The sequence below is a fragment of the Dama dama genome, chromosome 11, assembly GCF_033118175.1.
Source record: "Dama dama isolate Ldn47 chromosome 11, ASM3311817v1, whole genome shotgun sequence".
In the NCBI taxonomy this organism is placed as follows: Eukaryota; Metazoa; Chordata; class Mammalia; order Artiodactyla; family Cervidae; genus Dama; species Dama dama.
Window position 1 is genome coordinate 19,756,182 of NC_083691.1, and position 24,650 is coordinate 19,780,831.

Consider the following 24,650-nt stretch of genomic DNA (forward strand, 5'->3'; position numbering starts at 1 on the left):
TACAAAGCCTCTGTGCAGCTTCCATGGCATCAGATTTCTAGACAGCTGCAAGTGCATGAACAAACAGCAGCATTTACCAGGTCTAATGGTGCACTTGGCCTTGCAGGAACCAGGAGAAATGAAAATTCAATTAAATTAACAGGTGGTTATCCCTCATAATTGAAATCTGTCTTTTAAAACCCACCTAATTGGAATTTCTCAATTACATACTGCAGTTGGAGACATCGGCTGTGATCTTCTCCCCGACATAATTAAGATATACATGTCTGTTATTTCCAGTGAGGCCAAGACATGCATTTTCCTCACTGTCTTCAGGAACAAACTTCACCCCCTATTCCCTGACCCACTTCAGTTAACATTTAGGAGGGTCATTCTTTCAAGTCCCCCGCACTGCCTTCACAGTTCAGGAGCTGGGCCGAGCTGGCCAGAACAATCCAGAAACAGAAACCTGTTCTTACCAGCAGTGTCATTAGCAAGCTGGCTTTTAGATTGTATACCTTCTGGTCACTGAATTAGGGAAATGGTCACTGCAAAATAGGGAGAACCCACACAATTCCCAAGGGCTTCCTTCATAGCTCAGATAGTAAAGCATTTGCCTGCAATGCAGGAGACCCGGGGTTGATCCCTGGGTTGGAAAGATCCCCTGGAGAAGGAAATGGCAACCCACTCCAGTACTCTTGCCTGGAAAATCCCATGGATGGAGGAGCCGCATAGGCTACAGTCCACGGGGTCGCAAAGAGTCGAACATGACCGAGCAACTTCACTTTCACACAATTCCCAAGCCCTGAGCCTAAGGAGAAAGAATGCTCCCCCCTCCCCACTTTGGGTCCCCATCATCAACCCCACGGAGGGAGAGAGGGGAACAATTTCAGGCGACGGGATGGGGGCACATCGGACGTTTCCAAGCATCCCAGCACCTAAGCGATGGAAGAGCCCTCCTGGAGGAGAACCCACCAACCTCATTGTGGTTGTGTAGTTGCTGTTATGACTGGCTCTTCTGCAACCCCCCGGATGGTAGCCCGCCAGGCTTCTCTGTCCATGGGATTCTCCAGGCCAGGATACTGGAGTGGGCATTATTTCCTCCTCCAGGGGCTCTTCCCAACCCAGGGACGGAACCCACGTCTCTTGCGTCCCCTGCACTGCAGGCAGTTCTTTACCACGGCTCCACCTGGAGTAAATGGGGCACAAAGCGTTCCAGCAGCTTGACCAGGACCGCACAGCGGCGATCAGGGCCAGACAGCCCGGGTCCTGCTCACGAACCCCTGTGCCAGCCGCACCCCAGCGAGATGAGAAGAGGTATGGGGGCCTCCCCGGGCGGCTGTCTCCTTACGCACCCATGCCTCTACATCCTTTCTCTGCACCAAGTCAGAATGATCGTTTTAAAACTGAAGCCGAGTCGTGTCCCTTTCTGTTCAAGTCCCTGCAGTGGCGCCCATTACCTGCAGAGTGAATCTACACCCACGCTGTGGCCCCCAGGCTACTAAGCTGGCCCTGCCTTCCTCTCTGATCTTAGTTCCAGACCTCCTTCCCTGCCTCTTCTCCAGGCACACTGGCCTTCATGCGGATCTTCAGACACTCCAGGCAGGCCCTGCCTCAGATGCCTCAGGGCCTTTGCACCTGCTGTTCCCTCTTGTTTGAACACTCTTTCTCCATGTATCCCCACTGCTCCCTCCTTTAATTCAGGCCTTCACTGCAATGTCACTTCATCAGAACCTTCTCCAGCCATGCGACCCAAGACAGCACTCCCTCCCACTCTCTCCCCTGCTCCTGACATATTTCTTTGCAGAACTTATCACCATACCACATAGTATATGTATTATGTACTTGGCTATACACTTGTTGCAGTCCATAGGGTCGCAGAGAGTCAGACACAACTGAGCGACTGAACTGAACTGAACTGATATAATTGTTGACTATTTTCTTGTGTGTCTCCATTCACTAAAAAGTAAGCTCCATGAAAGCAAGTCATTTGTGTTTTTTAATTTTTATTTGAGAAAAATAAGATAATTATATTTTATTTATTTATAATTTTTATAAATAATTTTAATTTAATAATAATTATAATATAATTAATATATTATATAATCAATATATTAATGTAGTAATTATATATAATTATATAATACACCGATTGTATATTAATTAATATATTAATATATAATTATTAATAATTTAATGTATATTTATTTATAATTTTTATTAATTAGAATTTTAATTTTTATTTATAGTTGATTGACAGTGTCATATTAGTTTCTGCTATAGAGCAAAATGAACCAGTTACACATATACATATATCCACTCTTTTTTTAGATTCTTTTCCAATATAGACTTTTACAGAGTATTGAGCAGAGTTCCCTGTGCTGCACATTAGTCCTTATTATTAATAGTTATCTATTTTATACATAGTACAGGGAGGCCTGGCGTGCTGCAATCCATGGGGCCACAGGGAGTTGGACACAACTTAGTGACTGAACAACAACCTTTTATACACAGTAGTGTCTATATGTTAATCCCAATCTCCATTTTTATCCATCTCCCCACCCATGTCCCTTGGTAACCATAAATTTGTTTTCTATGTCTATGACTCTATTTCTGTTTTGTAAACAGATTCACCTATACCATTTTTAAAGATTCCACATATAAGCAATCAGTTCAGTTCCGTCGCTCAGTAGCATCCGACTCTTTGCAATTCCACGGACTGCAGCACGCCAGGATAAGCAATACCATAGGATATTTGTCTTTCTCTGCCTGACTTACTCTGTCTGACAAGCTCTAGGTCCAAGTCATTTGTGTCCATCACTACCTAGAACAGTGCCTGGCATGGAGTGGATACGTGAGAAAAAATGTTAAATGAATAGATGGTGTGTGTCCATCCCATTATTACCCAACTCTTTGCTGCCAATGAGTGATGCCAACCTGTTATACAAATAGTGTTAGACACTTTACGCCAAATTGTCATTCAAAGTAGCTATCTGAAGTCAGTGTCTGAAAACTACTAACCATCACATTAAGTTGGCTTTGGGAAATAAACACAGAATTGAAACATCTAGTGACATGCAGAGTCCCAGCCCCGTTTACAAAACGCTGCCTTCTCACTATGCTAGCTCTTGCTCAGAACTTAACGTGTTAACACACACGGGCCGTTCCCTAGCAGCAGCTCAACATTCAGGCAGAGGCCTGGAATTAAAGCGTCTCTACTTTTCTTTAGCCAAATGGTAGTTCTAATTATAGCATTCAGACTGGCATGCATATTTATTTACTCATCTCCAGCCTTGGCTTATAATTAAGGGTTAGTGCATGCTACCTTGGAAAATGGGTGACAAATCATTACAACGTGTTCTGGGGTGGTTCGGGAAGCTCGGGGTGTTATCCATTTCTGTAATTACGCCATCACATTACATCGAGTGCATGTGGTGAGGGCCGCAGTAGGCACATGGGAATGAAGCTGCTGGTCTGGATCCCAGGGGGCAAGAAAGTGGGTTCATTTGCAGAAACACAGAAAGGCAGGAGCCACTTAGCGCCTGGCTGAGGGGTTCACAATACCGCCTTGGCATGCCCCCAGTGTGCCCCTAGTAGAGCAAATAGCAGGTGCTCAATAAATATTTGGAAAATGAAGGAAGCATGTGAATAAAAGAATTAATTAATGAAACGCACTCAGGCTACTTTGAATCTTGTGTCTCTTACCTACACTGCCCCACCGACCTGAGATCCCTGTGCACAACATTTTCTGTAGCAGGTTCTCGAATATTCCCAGGTTGGGGCAGCCTCAAGAATTCAACACGTCTCTTTGGACGGACACGGTCGAATCCATAACATGCCCGCCTCCCTTGATGGTCATCGTGGGGGTGTAAAACCTGGCCCCTAGCTCCAACTTGGGGAACTCGGAAGGGCTGCAGAGGGTCTCAGGGAGTGGCTGAGAAACACCGCTCCCCTCTGTGGTTGGACATTGTAGCCCAGCTTCTTCCTCCCGACCCTTGGGCAGCCCTCTCGGCTGGGCAGAGGGTGATCACGGAGCACTGCCCTCACTAACTTGCCTGAACCCATTCTCTGTCTCAGGGCTGGTTTCCTGGGGCCCCCCACAACACTTGGGGAGCAAAGCCCCCAACACACCACATCCAGCAGCCAAAGGAGGGACCCCTCACAGTCACATAATAAAAGGATACGCTTCTCCAAGGATGGTACCTGTGTCCAGAAAGTTCCAGAAACTGCCCCTGATTCCCTTTATGAGCAGGCCTGGGAATGTCCTCCCACTGACAGCCCATCCCTGGTGATCTCCTGGTGTATAAGCCTTGGCCTGGGAGACTTTTTGCTATTTTCAGTTATCTATTCAGTCCTTCATCCCAGAGAAATGTGCCGGGCCTCTGCTACAAGCTAGTCTGATTCTACATGCCGGGGGACATCAGGAACTCAACATCACAGCTCCTTGCCCTCAAGTTGCTCAACCCAGGCGGGGAGAGAGATGAACAAGTGCCTGCAGTCAGGGAATGCAAGTCCCAGGCGGGGGGCAGGGGGCTGTCCAGAGACGAGAGGACGGAACCCAGATCAGAGTGGGGGTCCCAGGAAGGCTCAGTGACTGTGAGCCCTGACAGTCAGCCCTGAGCCCTGAGTCCTTCTGGATGCTCTTTCCCAGAAGACGACACCACTGGCGTTCCGGGCACATCTCAGGAATGGCAAGTAGTTTCGTGTGTCTGGATCAAAGGGAGGATGATGGAGAAGCAGTAGGAGGAAGCGGCGAGGTTGTGGGGGGTGCGGTGAGTGGAGGTCAGGAGCTGAATGAGATACTTGATGTTCAGGTGGGCGGTGGCAGGAAGCCTCGGTGGGCGATGGGAGGGCGGGGAGGCAGACGGTAATGTACATGATGGGGTCACGCAGAAGAAGATGTGATTCCCAGCTCTAAGGATGGTCCTCACGCAGCCCTCCGTGTCCCTCGCAGGGAAGAACAGCCCAGGGGAGAGTTCCTGGGAGGATCATACTGCTTTATGGGGACCCTCTCTGAGCACCGCATTGTTTCAGGACCACCACTCAGCCCCGGACCAACTCCTGCCTGTGCACGGTAGAGTGAAAGTGTGAGTGAAAAAGTCGCTCAGTCGTGTTCGACTCTTTGCGACCCTGTGGACTGTATAGTCCATGGAATTTTCCAGGCCAGAATAGTGGAGTGGGTACCCTTTCCCTTCTCCAGGTGATCTTCCCAACCCAGGGATCGAACCCAGGTCTCCTGCATTGCAGGCGGATTCTTTACCAGCTGAGCCACAAGGGAAGCCCAAGAATACTGGAGTGGGTAGCCTATCCCTTCTCCAGGGGATCTTCCCCACACAAGAGCCGGGGTCTCCTGCACTGCACGCAGATTCTTTACCAACTGAGCTATGGTAAAGGGAGACTCCCTGTCCAAGTGTGCCCAGATTGTCAGTCACTTTGCCTCACTTTTGGAATTTAGCTTCAGAGCCTCTAACAGCTGCCTGCATTCCCAACTAAAATATTAAAAGAAATATTTTTGTTACGAAATTTCTCTGCTTTGCCAGAATCTTGCTGTACATTTGCAGTGATGTTCTAGGCTCCTCGGAAGGCTAAGGAACAGCCCAGAGGAGAGGGAGGGGAGGCACCAGGGAGGCATCACCGATTTACACACCAACAACAGAGCCACCGGTCCACTAGGCTCTGCCATCCTAGTTAAACTCGCCTTCCCAGTTTAAAAGGAAGAGTGACCCTGAGCCCAAAGCGGAGGGGACAGCGGGCCAGTCAGCACCAGGGCCTGCCCTGTCTCCACTGGGACAGACGTCAGATCTCTCGCTGACCCAGGCCCCCTTTCTGTCCGGCCTTTGTTCCTCCACGTTGCTGTAGCTGGAGTTATAACTTGGGGTTAGAAGGTCCCCGAGACACGGCCTTCACCTCAGCTTACAACTTGGAAAATTAAACCAGCGGGGGCACTTACTTTGTATATACTGAGAAATAAAAAGAAAAATATTTTTAAAAGATGGATTAATCTGTATATGAATGTAAGATGAACAGGTAATTAAATTCTACAAGTCACAAAACCAGCTGGAGGCTGCTTTCCACCCACCTAGGCAGGCCACTCCACAGAGTCTGAGGCTTCTGGTGGTTATGGGATTTGGGGGAGGGTCTGGCATGTGGCCTGGGAAAGGAAGGGGTTAAACAACCATCAGTGCCCATCCCCTTCCCTCTCCCAGTCCTGAGGTTTCATCTGAATTCTACTGCTCCACATGGGGGGCTTATATTTTTAATAGCTCAGTCCATCACCTGGTTTACTGATACAACTTCAACTCCGATCCACACGCTCTATCCCCAGCGTTCTCACATCATAGATGATGCAATGTCATCATCCCAGATAAGAGAGAGATGGTAAAGGAAAAAAAGAGTTTCTGGCCACGTTAGAAAATTCCAGTTTCAGAATCAGACAATTTATAGCCGGGAGAGTGAAAGGCCTCATTCCAGATCAAATGAAAGAACACAGAAGAAATTAAGAGAGGAAGAAAGAGGTCGGCTGACTGAAGATAGGAAAACGTCATCCAGTTTTCAAGAATGGAGGAAAAGGGTGAAATCTAGAAGTAAACTAGCAAGACTGACCAATTTTGAGCAAACTTCCAGAGTGGTGTAATTTTTATTGATTTTTATTTTTTCAGTTTTAATTTTTTTATCAAAGTAGAGTTGATTTTCAATGCTGTTCTAATTTCCACTGTACAGCAAAGTGATTTAGCTACACATGTATACATTCTTGTTTTATAATCTTTTCCACTATGATTTATCCCAGGAGATTGAATATAGTACCTATGATATACAGCCAACAAACGTCCGTCTAGTCAAAGCTGTGGTTTTTCCAGTAGTCATGTGTGGATGTGAGAGTTGGAGCATAAAGAAAGCTGAGCCCCGAAGAATTGATGCTCTTGATCTGTGGTGTTGGAGAAGACTCTTGAGAGTCCCTTGGACTGCAAGGAGATCCAACCAGTCCATCCTCAAGGAAATTAGTCCTGAATATTCATTGGAAGGACTGATGCTGAAGCTGAAACTCCAATACTTTGGCCACCCTTGAGAATAACTGACTGATTGGAAAAGACCCTGATGCTGGGAAAGATTGAAAGCAGGAGGAGAAGGGGATGACAGAGGATGAGATGGTTGGATGGCATCACTGACTCGATGGACTTGAGTTTGAGCAAGCTCCGGGAGTTGGAGATGGACAGGGAGGCCTGGCGTGCTGCAGTCCATGGGGTCACAGAGTCAGACATGACTGAGCAACTGAACTGACTGATGATATACAGTAGGGCCTTGTTGTTTATCCATTTTAAATATAATAATTGGCATCTACTATCCCCAACTCCCAGTCCACCGCTATCCCTCGCCTCCTCCCCCCTTGGAAACTACAGTTTGTTCTCTGTGTGTGAATCTGTTTCTGTTTTGTAGACAGGTTCATTTGTGCCATATTTTAGATTCCACATATAAGAAATATCATATGGTATTTATCTTTTTCTGACTTATTTCACTTAGTATGATGATCTCTAGTTGCCTCCATGTTGCTGCAAATGGCATTGTTTCATTTTTTATGGCCGAGTAGTATTCCATTGTATGTATGTACCATATTTTCATAGATCAGTAGACATTTATGTTGTTTCCATGTCTTGGCTATTGTGAATAGTGCTGTTATGAGCATAGGGTTGCCTGTATCTTTTTAAATTACGAGTTTGTCTGGGTACATGCCCAAGAGTGAGATTACTGGATCATACGGTAGCTCTATTTTTAGTTTTCTGAGGAACCTCCACACTGTTCTCTCTAGTGGCTGCACCTACTTACATTCCCACCAACAGTGTAGGAGGGTTCCCTTTTCTCCACACACTCTGTGGTATTCATTATCTGTAGACTTCTTAATGGTGGGCATTCTGACCAGTGTGAGATGGTACCTCGTAGTTTTGATTTCCATTTCTCTAATAATTAGTGATGTTGAGCATCTTTTCCTGTCTCTACCAGCCATCTGTATGTCTCCTTTGGAGAAAAGTCTATTAAGGTCTTCTGCTCATTTTTCAATTGGGCTGTTTGTTTTTGTTGAGTTGTATGAGCTGTTTGTATATTTTGGAGATTAAGCACTTGTCTGTCACATCATTTGCAAATATTTTCTCCCACAGAATGATGTAATTTTTAAATGATTAGTGGGGGAAAAAAAAGAGCTAATTGCTGGGAGCTGGTGAACAGTCACTAGGAACCAACCTCATGTCACTTTAATGAGGTCGTTAGGATGGCAGCCCCGAGGAAGGCAAGGAGCTAAATCATCTTTATTTTAGCAAGAAAAATTGTTCACCTCTTTCCACAATTCTCTGTAAAAATGAAGTGGCAGCAACATCTAGAGATGAACAATGACAGACGACAACTGGCAGCCTCAGTGTGACCATAACCACCAACCACAATTGCCAGCTCAAGTTGCCCAAATGCCTACAGACCCATGAAGGTGCTGGTGGGTCTGTGAGCCAGATGTGGTATTTCTGAAGGCCCAGCAGGAAGCAGGCTAGCACTGGCAGGCCAGCCTGCATGTCTGCAGGGGGCAGAGAGGGGGCGGGTCTGGCTCCATTCAGGCTCCATGGGTTTGAGTGAGTCATAACATCTATCTGGATATTTTTGTCTCCAGCAACATGGAAATCTCCATAATCTGAAAATTCTGTTGCCACAAAACACCTACAAATCCTGGGTAATATATGATAAATATCCTCTTAAATGCATAGTGGTGCCTTCAATCAAGTCAAAGAAGAACCAGGAGCCAAAAGCAAAGAGGAAACTGAGAAAAACTCCTGCCCTGCCCTGGGGACATATGCCAAGCTCGGGAACAAGGAGGCTTGCTGTCCATGCTGTTCGGAAACAAGAACAAAACTGTGGGCCTGTACCAGTAAGGGACTTGGAAATAAGATGCCTTAGAAATGTAGGATCCTTGGAGGCTGTACTCTCAGGGACAAGAAGATGGAACACGAAAAAATTAACAGAGCAAGATGTCAAGGAAACCTTTCAATTCCCACTCCTACTCTCTAAGAAGGGAAAGAAAGTCCTCCATGAGAAGCCACAATCACATACCTGCCCTCATTGGGTATAGAGTTTGAACTGACACTATTTGGTCTGGAAACCAAAATCAAGAAATTATCTCTGAGTGGCCTAGGGTTGATGGTTCCCTGTGTGCTTGGCAGAAACAACTGCAAATTCTCTCTGGAACAGCATGCCCTCAACCCAAGGTGTATAGGAATAGGAGTTCCAAGATAAATCCCACTCTTTTATAAGATCAACCTTTATTGAGTGCTTAGCTTGTACTTAAATCCTTTACGTGTATTATGCCACTCAATGCTCACAAAATGCTTTGGATGGTAGGTATTCTCCTTATTATTGTACCTCTGAAGGACACCCTTCAGATTTTTCAGGGTCCCTGATAGAGATGAAGTTGAAGCACTTAGAAACCACATCTTGGGAGGAATATTTGAAGAGACTGGAGAAAAGTCAACTCAATGGAGGTCTGACAGACATCCTCAGTTACCTAGAAGGTCATCCTGTATCTTGTTCTCAGCAACCCTAGGGGCAGAATGGAGAAGCTCAGATCCTCTCGCAGAAAGGCATTTTTTATGGGAGAGCACCAGGCATGTCATAACAGAGAGCTGTCTGCAATGGATAAGGTGAAACCGGGGCACAGCAAGGATGCTGCAAAAGCGACCACGGGCTTGAGAAGGATGCAGAACCCAAGAAGTGAAGCTCCTCTTCCAGCTCCTTAGAATGCTATGGACCAAACAGGGAAGCATCATATGTTGGGATATTTCTCCTTCCTCCCCTCCTTCCTTCTACAACAGTTTGCTGAGCCCCTACTATATGCCAGGCATCATTCTAGCTGGAGATGCATTTATGATGCACCTATGGTTTGTCTCTAGTGAAGGAAACAGACAAGGACAAAATAATTTGAGATAACAATGCTAAGAAGGAAACAGAGATGAGACAGACTGGCAGAGAACTGTTGGGAGTTCTTTAGTAGGAAGTCATGAAAAGGATGGGATTTGAGCTGAGACCTGAATGTCAAGTGTGAACCAACCACAGAGAAAGTCCCAGGGAGCAAGAAGCTGGAGATGTCAGGAGGGGCCACCTGGAGCCCAGGAAGAGCCCAGCCACAGTCATAAGGCTGTGGGGAGGTTTTGCTCCAGTTTCTATGGGGAAGAATGACCTCGTATGTGCTGCCTTCAACAAGACCCAAGGCTTTGATAGCAAAGATCTGTATAATCACTGAGACAGTGCAAATTAGCCCTGCTGGCAGGCAAATCGAGGTAAACGAGGTTTCCAACAGGACGTGGATGACGCCAACAGTACAGAAAAACAAAGAAACCCGGGCAAGGCCATCCCGCAGCTGCAAAATGACTAACACTCTCCCTAGAATCGCCCAGCACAAGGCCAATCAGGAGGCTCCTTTCCAAGTTGGCCTTGGGTTCCCAGCTTCAGTAAGCCCCGTAAACCCAGCACTGGGGCTCCAAGAATGCTCTTGGGGTTACCCTATGTGGTGAGCTGCTACATCATCACGATAAAATTAGCCAGCATCACTCTTAACAGATGCCAGGCCATTTGCTAAAAGCTTTATACATAATTTGAGACATTTCATGTTGCCATAACCCTCTGGGATGACTGCTATTATTACCATCTTTCTCCAAGGGATAAGACTGGGGTTGAGAGAGGAAAACTGTTAAGTAGCAGCAAGGGGGTTGAGACGGGGTCTGCCCTGTGGAGAAGCTTGTCTGACAGCTGTCTGCGAACCCGGCCTTCACCAGCACGGCTGCTCTCAACGTTCTGAGTGCTGGTGAGGGCAGGAGCTTGTGCTGACCTCCAGGTTTGACCCCTAAGTGCTTGCTCGTAATTACCATATTTTACCACCTTTCTGCAGCTTAAGTCACCGACTGAATTTCAGGCCTAATAAAATGCAGGAGGCACTCCATTCTAGTGGCCTCCTTCCCTGGGTCAGAGACCACCTGGAGCTGGAGCCTGGAGCAGGCGTGAGGGCTGACAGCTGGGCTCCTGGGGAGCCATGAGTCATGTGGAGGCGAGGGGAATGGGGGTGAATCATGAGGACTCAGATGGGGGCTCAGAAGGTCAAAGGCAAGGTGGCCTGATCCACTGTCAGAGCGTGGCCTGTCCCCTTGTCTTGCGGGGGGCGAGGGGGCGGGATGTGGAATAAACAATCCTATGAGCCACTGACACCATGGCATTTGGGCTGGAAAACACCAGACTGGCTCAGTGGTAAAGAAGCTGCCTGCAATGCAGGAGACGTGGGTTCAATCCCTGGGTCGGGAAGAGCCCATGGAAAAGGAAATGGTTGCCCACTCCAGTATTCTTGCCTGGAGAATTCCATGGACAAAGAAGCCTGGCGAGCTATACAGTCCACCGGGAAGCCAAAGAGTAGGAGACGGCTGAGCGACTAAACAAGAAGTACAGGGGCAGTTGTTAAAATACCGACAACCCTCCAGGCCCACTGGAAAATAGCTGCCCCTGTCCGCCCCACCCCTGTCACCTCTGCACACCTGCAGAGCGGGAGGCCTCCGGCCTTTCCCATCGCTGGGCCTGGGCCTCACCTGTTGTCACAGCATCACCGCTGCCTGGAGACTCTCTTCACCGAGGGCTCTGTGTCCTGCATGTCTTCCTGGAAGCCCGCTGCGCGAGGTTCCTTCACAGACACTTTCTCTGGACGTCACACTCATTCTCAACGTGCCTCCAATCTTAAAGACGCCCAGCTTCCTTGAGGGGTCGCTGGGATGATGATAGGAGAGGTGGCTCGTGGTTCAGGGCCCCACAGAGCATGCAAAGCTACAGACTTCCCCCTGCTGCCCAAGTTCAGTATTGCAACCATTCCCAGTTCAACTTCCCCTTTTCTCCACTCATCTGCCATTAGTGAGACGTTACAGAATAAAGAAAATAATAAAGAAAATAAATGGCCCAGCGTATTTTTTCCAGCACTCCTAATTCCCAGGAATCCAGTGAATGAAAGTCGCTCAGTCCTGTCTGGCCAGGTGGACATCTACAACTGCAAGTACAGGTAAGTGTCTTGCCCCGGGGGAGTCTGCTCTAACTGAACAGGCAGGAGGTCAGCCGTGGGAACTTTGGTTTTTATCCAACTTAGGAAATTGTTTCCTTTTTGAGGCTGAGCTTGAGAACCAGCAGGGGATGAGTTATGTGATCCAGCATCACCCCTGGTGTGTTATTGGAAGGCTTCTCCGTAGGCAGAGCCTTAAAAATATTGCATTTTCTGGAAAAGCTGCAAGTTCTACTTAGCATTTTGGCTCAGATTCACAAGAAGCAGGGGCTTCCCTGGTGGCTCAGACAGTAAAGAATCCGCCTGCAATGCAGGAGACCCAGGTTTAATCCCTGAGTCAGGAAGATCCCCTGGAGAAGGGATAGGTTACCCACCTCAGTATTCTGCCTGGAGAATCCCATGGACAGAGGAGCCTGGCGGGCTACAATCCATGGAGTCACAAAGAGTCAAACACGGCTGAGTAACTAACACACACACACACACACACACACACACACACACATACAGTCCATGGAATTCTCCAGGCCAGAATCCTGGAGTGGGTAGTCGTGCCCTTCTCCAGCAGATCTTCCCAACTCAGGGACTGAACCCATGTCTCCTGCATTGTAGGTGGATTCTTTATCCACTGAGCTGCCAGGGAAGCCCAAGAATACTGGAGTGGGTAACCTATCCCTATCGGGTCTTCCCGATCCAGGGATTGAACCCAGGTCTCCCACATTGCAGGCGGATTCTTTACCAGCTGAGCCACAAGGGAAGCCTAAGAATGCTGGAGTGGGTAACCTATCCCTTCTCCAGCAGATCTTCCCAACCCAGGAATCAAACTGTGGTCTCCTGCATTGCAGGCGGAATCTTTACCAGCTGAGCCACCAGGGAAGCCTGAGTCTCCAGAATATCAACCAGTGAGTTTATATTTTGCACAAAGTAAAACCGTTTAAGAGGGTTGCCTTTTCTCTTCAAATAACAATTTAAGAAGAGACCATGGCAGTCAGGAGAGGCGGCGCTCCTGACACTGCATTTCCTGCCCGTGTGAGCGGTGAGGGTAGTCACTCTCCCAATCCCCCAGGCTCTGCACTCAAATCCAGAAATGTCCAGCCCCCCTTCACAAGGCTGTCATGATGCTTCAGGCAGAAATGCAGGTGAGCTCACTCTCAATCCTGAAGTGCTATACAAATGCTATTTTTAATGTAATTATCAGGGAATATTTAAATAATCTCTCAGAGCCGATATTGGTGTTGAAAATGTAGTGTACCTAACTTCTGGAAATTATCAAGATCTCTGGGCTTCCACAGCAGCTCAGCTGATAAAGAACCTGCCTGCCAATGCAGGAGATGCAAGAGATGCATGTTCGAAACCTGGGTTGGGAAGATCCCCTGGAGGAGGAAATGGCAACCTACCCTAGTATTCTTGCCTGGAGAATCCCATGAACAGAGGAGCCTGGCAGGCTACAGTCCATGGGGTCTCAAAGAGTTGGACACAACTGAGTGTGTGCACACACTCACACACACGCATTGCACATCAAGGATGCTCCTGGGGAAAGCGGGATAGTCAGCTGTTAGTCAGCCACGTGGCACAAGCACAGAAGAGTTACCACAACAGCCCTGAGACCGCTGTCCTCAAAAGGCCTGCTCATAAGGCTGGCCTTCGGCTGGTGTCTGGGACTCTGGATTTCGGGAAGAGAAACACAACTCCAGCAACCTCCCAAATCCACAGATTTTTCCCTTTTCTTAGAAAGTTGTACAGAAAGTTATATTACGGGATGTGAGGTGTGCAAGGGGCAAACCCCTGATTCCCTGGGGTTGGAGGGATGGGGGTGGTGTTAGCGAGACCTACCCAGAGTGAATCTGTACACTTTTTTTCAGATCAGTGATTGCAAAAAGAAATATGTTCAAGCTAGACTGGCAGGTGCAGTCTTTTTTTCCCACCAGTATTTTATATTGGAAATGTCCAAATATATAGAAAAGTCAAAAGAATGGTACAGTGAATACCCATCTAACCACCCCCTAGATTTTATAAGAAACATCCTATTGTGTATGCTTGTCACATATATACTCATCTCTCTACCATCTATCAGTCTGAAATAGTTTCTCAGTCAGTCAGTTAGTTCAGTCACTCAGTCGTGTCTGACTCTTTGTGACCCCATGGACTGCAACACGCCAGGCTTCCCTGTCCATCACCAACTCCTGGAGTTTACTCAAACTCATGTCCATTGAGTCGGTGATGTCATCCAACCAGCTCATCCTCTGTCGTCCCCTTCTCCCACCTTCAATCTTTCCCAGCATCAGGGTCTTTTAAAATGAGTCAGCTCTTCGTATTAGGTGGCCAAAGAATTGGAGTTTCAGTTTCAGCATCAGTCCTTCCAATGAATATTCAGGATTGATTTCCTTTAGGACTGATTTATAAAATAGTTCCTAAATATATTTTAATTTTTAAAAACCAGTCCCCATGGAAACATTCAGCCTCTACATACACCAGATGCTTGGCCATCCAGGATGGCCCTGGCTGGCCTTTTTGGTCCTGTCCCTCACGTCTGGAGCAAGTGACTGGGAAACCTGGGCCAGGGTGTCTGAGCAGACTGCATGGCTGTTCCAGGCTGTTCCCGCTACTCCGTGCTGTCTGCAGTTGGCCTCATGAGTGGTGTTGCAGCAGCAGGCACTAGGCTCTGTGAACACACTGACGAGACCCCTTCCAGAGGCTGTAGGAGGTCAGAGCCACTACTCCTGGGGCACTGCAGGTACCCGTCCTGGCTCTGTTTGTGGCCACAAACACCTAAGAGAGAGCGACAACCAGGGAGGCCTGCTTCTGAGCCCTGAGGCTTCCCAGTTACTAACGGCCAGCCATTCTCATCCTGGCTCTGGAGGAAGAACAGAGGGAAGAGGAGAGACAGAGGCCCAACCCCACAGCCCTTGCTTTTAGACAGACGTCCCAGCAGATCACACTGGCTCAGCCCCTTCCTCAGACAAGTGCCGGCAGCTCTCGGGGGTCTGGCGGCTCTCACCCCCTCTCCTCCCTCCAGCCCTCGGCCAAGGCCAGCGGGGGCTTCACCACCTCCTCTCACCTGGACCATGGCCACATCCCCTCACCTGCGTGTCCTTCCCTGGTCTTCTCTGCCCTGTAGCTCAAGGGCAGGAACGCTCCATTGTGCACAAGCTCCCCACACAGATCCAAACAGCCAGTCGCTCGGACCCCTCCCTGCGACCCCAATGACTGAACTCAAATACCGCTGTTCTCTCCTGCATCCAAGCTTTTGCACTCAGTCAGTCAGTAGCTCAGTCACGTCCGACTCTTTGCAACCCCAGGGACCATAGCCCACCGGGCTCCTCCATTCATGGGATTCTCCAGGCAAGAACACTGGAGTGGGTTGCCATTTCCTCCTCCAGGGGTCTTCCCCAGCCAAGGATAGAACCCGAGTCTCTTGCATCTCCTGCATTGGCAGGCAGCTTCTTTACCCACTGAGCCACCTGGCAAGCTTTTGCATTTGCCCCAATTTTTCCACCTGGAAATGCTTTGCACCCATAAGACCCAAGTCCTTGGGGCTCCCTTCATGAAAACAGAATCCAAAAGACGCACCCAGGTGGGCAAACAGCTGGTGTGTTGGCTGCACCTGTGCCAACACCCTGGGGTGCCTCGTGCACCCTCCACATAGCAGGACTTTGCGTGTGTGCACGTGTGTGTTCGTGTGTGTATGTGTGTAGCCATCTGGCCATGTGTCTGCTTCCCAGCCTTGCAGAGGCAGGAGCACCATGCCCAGCAGGTCATCCCACAGAACCATGACTTTGCCAACACACACGGGGGGTAAGACGGAGTCAAGAGCTCGGGAAGTGCAAGGGGCTGGGGGCACAAACCAGGGGGGAAGATGTCTGAGGACGTCAGCTGAGCAGAGCAGGAGGGGCCTGGGGCCACAAGGGAACTAGGCTGCGTGGGTCAGAGCAGAAACAGGACCAAAGGTTCAGAACAGGAATCCCCACCCCAGGGGCTCTCACTGTTTCCTTCTGAGGATCTGAACTCAAGGCCCGGCTACAACTGGCACCTGAGTGGCTCTGGGCAGCCACTTATCATGCTGGGAGGTCCTCCATTTCCTCACCTGTAGAGTGGGCTTGGAGATGCCTGCCTTGCATGACTGGGGGAGTCAAGCAAGATTGAGGGCCGCAAATCCTCCCGGTCTCTGCAGAAGAGCAGGTGTTAACTGCAGCATCACTGATGGTCCCTCGCCTGGCGTGTACTCGTAAGCTCTTCCATGATCTGAGAGAGAAGCAAAGCGCCACACTCCTGTTCACAAAGCACTGCCTGTCCATCTTCTCCTGTGAGTCTCACGGCACCCACCTGGGGCGGATCCCACCCACGTCTCTTCTTATTGCCCCTCTCCCCCAGGCTCTACTGAGGTCTCCAGCCAGGGAGGCAGGGGGGCAGGAGGGCAGGGCTGAGGGCAGCTGAGCGGGTTTGGCACAGACCAGGAACTCTCTCCACCCAAGCCTGGGGCTCAAATGTCTCTTACACACAACACACACACATAGACACACAGGGCCCTCCCCCTCCTTAGCACACTAGGGAGCTGCCCGTTCCCAGGGCAACAGTCAACACAGACAGAAGCTCAGACACGACTGGGCTCCAATGCTCTCTGCAGCCTGGAGGGCCTGGTCCCCATCAGCCCCTCTGAGCTCAGGATCCGGGGGGCCATTGAGGAGAACCTCTGCACAGCTCTCCTGGTACAAATGCGGGAAAGCTCTCTGAACTCAGGCAGGAGTCTCTCTCTCTTTCTCTTAAACACACACACACATACACACACACACACGCAGTCTTACACACTTGCACCCATGGGAAGCCGCCCCACCCCTGGACTCCAGAGGACTACATCAGCTGGGTACCCACAGCCTTCAACCAGGCCTCCAGCCTCAGTCCCGTCCACTGCCCCAGGAGGCCCTGTGGTGGGCAGGGGTCCCGCGGGTGGCCCCCAGGCCCCAAAGGCCAAGCGGTCAGCCCTGGGGGCTGAGGGTGTGCAGCGGGACCAGCTGTGGAGGGAGCTGCTGGAGGCCGAGAAGAGGAGCCAGCAGCGCTGGTGAGTGTCCTGCCCTGTCCCCTCTCCAGGGCCTCCCAGCCTAGCTCAGGGTCTAGGAAGCTTCCGGAGAAAGGGAGACCTGGGGTGAGAGGGAGTAAGCCAGGCGAAGGGCATTGATAGAAAAGCTCTTGGGCCAAGGAGTGAGAGCCTGGACCAGGGGAGGTGAGGGAGCTTAGCGTGGGCCCCCAGAGTAGGGCCAGGTAGGTGGGATGTGCATCCCCATCACGTGCATCCTGGAAGCCCGGCTTCCCTTTGCAATAATCCTTCCAGCTGGAGCTCAAAATGACGAACTGCGAGGGTGGGAGCGGGGGGAGGTCAGGAAGCTGTAGCAGCAGCCTCGGAAGAGGCGCCAGCCCTCTGACCCGACAAAGGGCATCCCTTCAGGCATCATTCAGTCCAGAAGTCCCTAGAAGAGCCACCGCCGTGCCAGGCCGCCAATGGGGACAAGACAGACCCAGGCCCGTCTCCATGGAGTCCTCACTCTCAGGACAAGGCAGCCAAAAAGCAACATAGTCACAGGCAAGAGCAACGTGCAGCTGGTGTCAGGAGGGAACCAATGGAGCAGAGTGGCATCTTACTTTTCTAGGGGCTCAAGGAGGGGGAAGTGGATTTCCGGCTGAGACCCCAGTATGAGAAGGGCCGTGGAAGAGTTTGGTGTATTAAAAAAAGCAACAACATAAAGACCATGCGTGTGGCTGGGGTGGTCAGGAAGGGGACAAGAGCCTCAGGGTGGGGAGTAGGAAGAGGCAGCCGGGCAGTTACCCAAGTCCCAATAACTTTTTTTCGCATGTCATGGGACACCCTGGAGGGTCTTAAGCAAGAGGCTGACTGGACCGAGTTTACAGTTTAAATGACCAGTCTGCCTGCTGTGCCTGGAACACCTCGAAATGGGGGTGGGGGTGGGGGACAGGGCCAAATGACATTTAAGAAACCGGCAACCGCAGGGTGTCTGAGCTGGGAACCGGTGGAAGAATTCAAGGGAGATTTTGGTGGTAGAATTAGAATTGCTGATGGATGGATTGGAGTCAGAGAGATGGAGTGTGTGTGTATGTGTGTGTGTGTTGGGGTACAGGGGACATTTACAAAGACAGGGTCCCCCTGGTGCCGTGACTCTAGGTCATGTGTTTGTGGTCTGTGTGGATTGGGGCAGAGAAACCTCTTTTTTTCTTCTAAGTCTTGGAGAATTATTTGACTTTTTAAAAATAGAATGAAAATGAAACTGCCAGCACAGATAACGCAATTTTTTCAGTATCACTTCCCCACCACCACCCACCTTCCTCTGACACATGCCCTGGAAGGTTACCAAGCTTTGCGGAAATGAAAGCTGGCTTTTCTTCACAAAAGACTGGCAGACCGACCCCCTCCACACTCGACCCTGCCCAGGCAGAGGCATGGGGTGAGATGGCTTCCGGTTTCCTGATCTACCTGCCATACCCTCTGCAATTAGACTTTCCTCTCTATTGAAATGTTGATCCTTAGAGTTTGTTCCACTTAATGATTGTAGTTCCTCCATGATGTAATACGTGCATTTGTGGCAGCAACTTATTCCCTTGACATGGAGTGAAAGTGTTAGTCATGTTGTCATGTCTGACTCTGCAACCCCATGGACTATAGCCCATCAGGCTCCTCCATCCATGGGATTCTCCAGGCAAGAATACTGGAGTGGGTTGCCATTTCCTCCTCCAGGGGATCTTCCTGACCCAGGGATCAAACCCAGGCCTCCTGCGTTGCAGGCAGATTCTTCACCATCTGAGTGACCCTGTTAAAATAATGGTAAAAACGTCACAGGTAGGATCACACTGTCATCATGTTTTCCTTTCCAGGGCTCAGAACTGGAGTTTCCTGAAAGACTATGACCCCATGGTAAGACAAACCATGTTCCCGTCTGACATGCTTGCACTTGGAGTGTTTATTCATTCATCTCATGTTTACTGAGGACCTGCTGGGTGCTAGATGCTGGAATGTACAGAGATGAATAAAATGCAACATTGTTTCCAGAAACTCTGGATTTGATGGGAAAGAAAATACTTCTGTAGAGCATTTAGAAATGAATTTTCCCCAGTGTTCCTTGACCGCAGTGAGATGAACTCACTGGAATTGGTAGGTGCCCGCTGCTGACATGTTTTTCCTGGTCCGATGGTGTCAGCAAGATAGAGTGAGGTGAGGTTGGCCCCACGTAGAGGATGAGTCTGAGTGAACACCCTTGTAAACAAATTCCCTGCATCTAATATCACCAGCTCCAATCCATCCTTCACGTGGCTACCAGAGTGACTTTTCTAAACTGCAAAACTATCTCTCTCTCTCCCTGGTTTAAAATCCATAAATCTGCATTTTCCAGGATGGTTTGCAACACTTCCCATGGTCCAGCCCTGCCTCCTCCCCCTCCTTGCTCACTTCACATGGACAACACACTCTCTTTTATACCCTTCCCACCTCATTAGCCTAATGGCCTCCTATTCATCCTTTAAGGCCCCACCCAAGAGGCCCCTTCCTGGCAAGCATGGCCAGATCACCATATTCTTCACTCCCCAGCACATCTCACCCATTACTTGGGTCCATCGTGCAATGAGCAAGCTTACCTGGACATGGGCTCCCTCAGAGAAAGGCAAAGATGGCTTCATTGTGGAACACATACCCCCAGCTATTCTTTACCTGCCAGCAGCCAATAAGTATTTCGTGCTCAGTTCATGTTAGAGCAATGAGCAAATGAAGAATGATCTGGCTGTTAAAAACATGGTCAGAGAACCAAAACTAGAAACTGAACAGTGTAACCAGCCAACCAAGGCAGTGGCCACACTGGCACGGCCCCTGTGGGTTTTAAAGATGGTTTGACATCTGCAAGACTAGCCTTGTGGGGCTGCTGTCTGTCCTGAGATAGAAGATTTAGTTCACAGGCTCTGAATTCCCACCCTGAGCCCCTGATCTGGACTCCCAGGCTGCAGAGTCTCTCCCTGCCCAGGGCTGTGTATCAGCAACCTGACCCCTGGGACCGGTGCCCCGCCCAGAAAGCCCACACCGTGGGGCCACCTCCACACAGACTTTCCCAGGTGAGAGCCAGGATCCTGTTTCTTAAAAACTGGTCCTGTCACTTCGATTTGACACAGAACAACACAAAGTTAACCAAAAACAAGGACAGGGAAGGCTTATCAGATTAGTCATAATCCAGACATTTACTCAACGCATCCATCAGTTTACGGAAGGCACCAGGCAGCGTGTTCAGGGCAGCACCCCTCCTAAGAACCCCCAAACTGGAAACGAGCCCAAATGCTCCCGTGGCAGAATAGATAAGTGACCCGTGGAGTATTCACACAACCACACCACGGAAGGCCATATAACATGGAGAACAAAGCAGCCGCAGCCACACACGGGAACACGGGGGAATCTCACATCACGTAGTGAGAGAGAGGGGCCAGAGGGCAGAGACAGGATCCCTTTACGGTAAAGTTCAGAACCAGGAAAGCCAGCTGCTGGTGTTAAGAGGTCAAGACCAGGTCCCCTTGGAGGTGGAGACAGTGACTGAGGGGTTAAACGTGGGTGTCTGAGGCGGATGGGGCTCTGTTTCCTGGCCAGGGGGCGGGCGGGGGGGAGTTGGGGGGCTGGGTTGAGCTGGGACTTGGGGACTTGTGTGTGTGTGTTGCCCAGGGAAAGGGGCGTCGTTTTCATTCCGTAACTGCTTCCGAGCTGATAAGGGGCATCATCCCTAAACTGGTGAGACAACATAATTCTCTTAAAAGAAAAGGAGGGGATAAGAGGGTAACAGGCAGGAGGGCTAGGGGTCTCCAAATTGAGGAAACAGGCTGCAAGCGTCAGACATTTTTTACCTCTCTCTTCAGGGGCAGGAGGAAACAGACTACAAGTGTCAGATTTTTGGCTTCCCTGATAGCTCAGTTGGTAAAGAATCCACTGGCAATGCAGGAGATGCCGGTTCGATTCCTTGGTTGGGAAGATCTGCTAGAGAAGGGATAGGCTACTCACTCAGGTATTCTTGGGCTTCCCTTGTGCCTCAGACGGTAAAGAATCCACCTGCAATGCAGGAGACCTGGGTTCAATCCCTGGGTTGGGAAGATCTCCTGGAGAAGGGAAAGGCTTACCCACTCCAGTGTTCTGGCCTGGAGAAGTCCATGGACTGTATAGTCCACGGGGTTGCAAAGAGTTGGACGTGACTGGGTGACTTTAAATGTAAATGTAATGTGTGTGTTAGACTTAAAGTAAAAATTGACCAAACAAATAAAACCAACCCCATGGTGCTCCCACCATGAATGCGGCAGCGTCTCCAGCCAGGACGATGGAGAAAGAGTTAAATGTGGTCCCTCCCTCGGCCATTGCCAGTCAAGCAACCCAGTGAAGGGGTCTGGGAAGGGAAGCCACTGGGTAGGCAGCCCTGGGGGTGAGAAGGATGAAGAGGGCATCTGTCTGGGCGGGAGAGTTGAGTTTGGACCCAGAGCGGGGCCTGAGGTCAGGCCCCCAGAGGACACTTCCTGCAGAGGCCACCTGCCCCCGCCCCTTTCTCCCTACTCAGGCCTCTCCAGTTGTCTTTCCCCCAGCAGATGACCCTCACTGTCCCCCTGTCCTCAGGGTAACAAGAAGGAGCCCGTGAAGCTGCCAGACTACGTGCCTCGCTTCTCTGACACTGTCCCCAGTTCCACGAACCGGGCCGTGGGCAGCCGGGTGGACACTCCTGTGGGGAAAACCCTCATCGGCCTTGACTTCTTCTTCATGGAAGGAGCCCGGAAGAAGAAGCTGGAAGAGGAGCTGCAGCCCATCTAGGAGGAGGGCTGGGCGGACGCTGCTGGGGAGCCATCACCAAAGCCTCAGCCAGCATCCCACACAAGCCGGGGGTTAGGAGCACTGACCATTGAGTCGGGATCCTGCTCCTGGCTCTAGGCACCTGCAGTCTTTGGCAGGTCACTGGAGCCTCCGGGCCATTTCCCCATCTGTGATGTGGTGTTTCCATCAGTGCTGTAACAGGTGACCACAAACTGAGGGTCTCCAAACCACACATGCATGTTATCTTGCAAACCTGAAGGTAGAAATCCAAAGCAGCTCTCGCTGGACTAACTAAACTGAAGGCATTGGTAGGGCCGCATTCCTTTCTGGAAGCTGGAGGAATCTGATGCCTCACCTCTTCCAGCTTCCGGAAGCTATTCAAACTCCTTGGCCCTTGGCTCCTTCACTTTCAAGGGCGGCGATGTTGTTGTTTTTCAGTTGCTTGTTATGTCCAACCATTTGTGACCCCACGGATGGCGGCACACCAGGCTTCCCTGTCCTTCACCACCTCCTGGAGTTTGCTCAAAGTCATGTCCTTTGAATCAGTGATGCCATCCAACCATCTCATTCATCCTCTGTTACCCCCTTCTCTTCCTGCCCTCAATCTTTCCCAGGATCAGGGTCTTTTCCAATGAGTTGGCTCTTCACACCGACGTGGCCAAAGTTTTGGAGCTTCAGCTTCAGCAGTGAATATCCAGGGTGGATTTCTTTTAGGATTGACTGGTTTTATCTCCGATTGACTGGTTTTATCTCCTTGCAGTCCAAGAGACTCTCAAGAGTCTTCTCCTGGAGAAGGGCAGTAATGGTATCTTCAAACGTCTCTCTCTCTCTCTACCTCCCTCCCCTATCTTTTAAGGACCCTGTGACTACACTGACCCACCCCAAATGTCTGAGATAATCTCTCCAGCTCACAGTCCTTAATTCAATCACACCTGCAAAATCCCTCTTGCACGCAGGGTCCCAGGGTGTAGGACATGGGCGTCTTTGGGGAGCCAGCTTTCTGCTACCACATATAGGGATAAAATGGTCGATTTTGTCAGGTTATTAGGAGGATTAAATGAGTTACCCTGTGTGATTGTTTACAGCAGTGCCTGCAGCAGAGCGGGAGAGTGTATTTGCCGCGGATGCCCCTCTCTAGGGAGGGCAAGCACTGTCCTAGTACCGTCACCTGGGGAAGACGTGGGTCCTCAGTCAGAAGCTGCAGAGACAGTTGGCTCTCCAGTTAGCGTCTCCATCTCTTTCGTTACCGGTGTCATGGGCAGGGTGGTCAGGGTGAAGCTGGAATGAGGGGAGCCTGCCTACAGCGGATCCCAGTTGAAACAGTGCTGGCCACCCCAGGGAGCCCGTGACCAGGATCCATCCTCTGTGCCGCGGGGCAGACAGGGAGGCACCTGGCCTGGGCTTGGGCCGGCAAAGGGAGCGGGATGCCTGGGGTCCAGGCGATGCTCGCGTGGGCAGGGCTGGCCCAGGGTCTGGAAGGAAGGCGCGCTCCCTGAGTGCTGGTCTCCTTTGCCTCCCAAGTGGCCCGTGTCCACTTTACGAAGGACAGTCTGGGCCACTCATGTCCAGGCAAAAATTGCAGATAGGGCTTCTTTCCTCTTTCTGGCTAAAAAACAATGGCTTAGGGACTTCCCTGGTGGCCCAGTGGTTAAGATGCTAAGCTTCCATCACATGGAACATGAGTTTGATCTCTGGTTGGGGAACTAAGATCCCACATGCCACACAGTGTGGCCTTTGCTTCTCATTACAACCTCAAAAATATAAAATAATAAAGGTATATTTTAAGCAAACAAACTGGTGGGTTAGTCCTGCTCTTCCTCTTGGTCATGTAGCTGGGCTGAATTTTCCCTCGCGGTGCAGGCGTGGCCTTGAGACAGAGGCCCAGGGACTGGGAGCAAACAGCCTGCGGTCTGGTCTCCACAGCTGAGGAGGGGAGAGGCCTTGGAGGAGGCGAGAGGGGGTGCACAGGCGGGAGGAGCCTGTGAGGGACGTGTGTGCGTGTTTGTGTGTGTGGAGCAGAGGTAAACAAACAGAAACAATCATTATCCACATTTCCAGTGGGAAGCATTTAAATTTTTTTCCCTCGTTTCTTCCTCTTGTGTGTGAGCTAAGTCGCTTCAGTCATATCTGACTCTGTACGACCCCATGGACTGTAGTCCGCGAGGCTCCTCTGTCCCTGGGATTCTCCAGGCAAGAATACCGGAGTGGGTTGCCATGCCCTCCTCCAGAGGGTCTCCCCGACCCAGGGACTGAACCCAGGTCTCCTGCACCACAGGAGCCACCAGGGCAGACTTTGCTTCTCATAATAACCTCAAAAAGTTAGCAGGCAGGGAGGTTATATTCACAAGAGGCTAAAATCCCGAAACTCTGGAGGCAAAGCCCAAGTCTCTGGGCATTCCGCTATATCTTTTGCAGGACCCCAGCCACCGCCTCCTGAAGAGAGAGGAAAATGGACCAGAGGAGAGAATGGTCACTTTTTCTGACATTTTCTTGGGCTTTTTCCAGTTTCACAGCTAACCTTAAATGTCACTGTCATTTACGCATTTGGAGTCCTTTACTCCTTTCAGCAAACTTGAGTATCATTATGCCCTAAGGTGGAGAAAACTGAGGCACAGAGAGGTTAAGTCACTTGCCCAACAGTGCACAGCTGCCTACTTCCAGAGACTGACCATAGGCCTGAGACTACACTCAGTCACTGTACAGTACTGGACCTCTTTAATCCTCCAAAACGTGAATCCCCAGTATTTAGTAAAATTTAGACCTCTTCTGCTCAAGGACAGTCTTTGGGTCCTT

At 50.1% G+C, this 24,650-nt stretch overlaps 1 protein-coding gene and 1 long non-coding RNA gene across 2 annotated transcripts; one reads left to right on the forward strand and one right to left on the reverse strand.

Annotated features, from left to right (window-relative positions):
- Positions 1–2,591: 2,591 nt before the first annotated feature.
- Positions 2,592–19,791, reverse strand: LOC133065455 (uncharacterized). The gene is made up of 4 exons (XR_009694892.1): positions 19,670–19,791; positions 16,119–16,276; positions 11,580–11,754; positions 2,592–5,044 (listed from the first exon to the last, which is right to left on the reverse strand). It is a non-coding gene; the product is annotated as an uncharacterized LOC133065455 (long non-coding RNA).
- Positions 16,836–22,069, forward strand: C11H2orf50 (chromosome 11 C2orf50 homolog). The gene is made up of 3 exons (XM_061156203.1): positions 16,836–17,090; positions 18,914–18,953; positions 21,666–22,069. The coding sequence occupies exons 1-3, from the start codon at positions 16,849–16,851 to the stop codon at positions 21,855–21,857; spliced, it is 474 nt and encodes a 157-aa protein (XP_061012186.1). The 5' UTR covers positions 16,836–16,848; the 3' UTR covers positions 21,858–22,069.
- Positions 22,070–24,650: the final 2,581 nt, after the last annotated feature.

Coding starts and splice junctions, on each gene's coding strand:
- C11H2orf50 (XM_061156203.1), top strand. CDS start 16,849: ATGGGAAGCCGCCCCACCCCTGGACTCCAGAGGACTACATCAGCTGGG. Junction 17,091..18,913: donor AAGAGGAGCCAGCAGCGCTG/GTGAGTGTCCTG, acceptor TTTCCTTTCCAG/GGCTCAGAACTGGAGTTTCC. Junction 18,954..21,665: donor TGAAAGACTATGACCCCATG/GTAAGACAAACC, acceptor CCCTGTCCTCAG/GGTAACAAGAAGGAGCCCGT.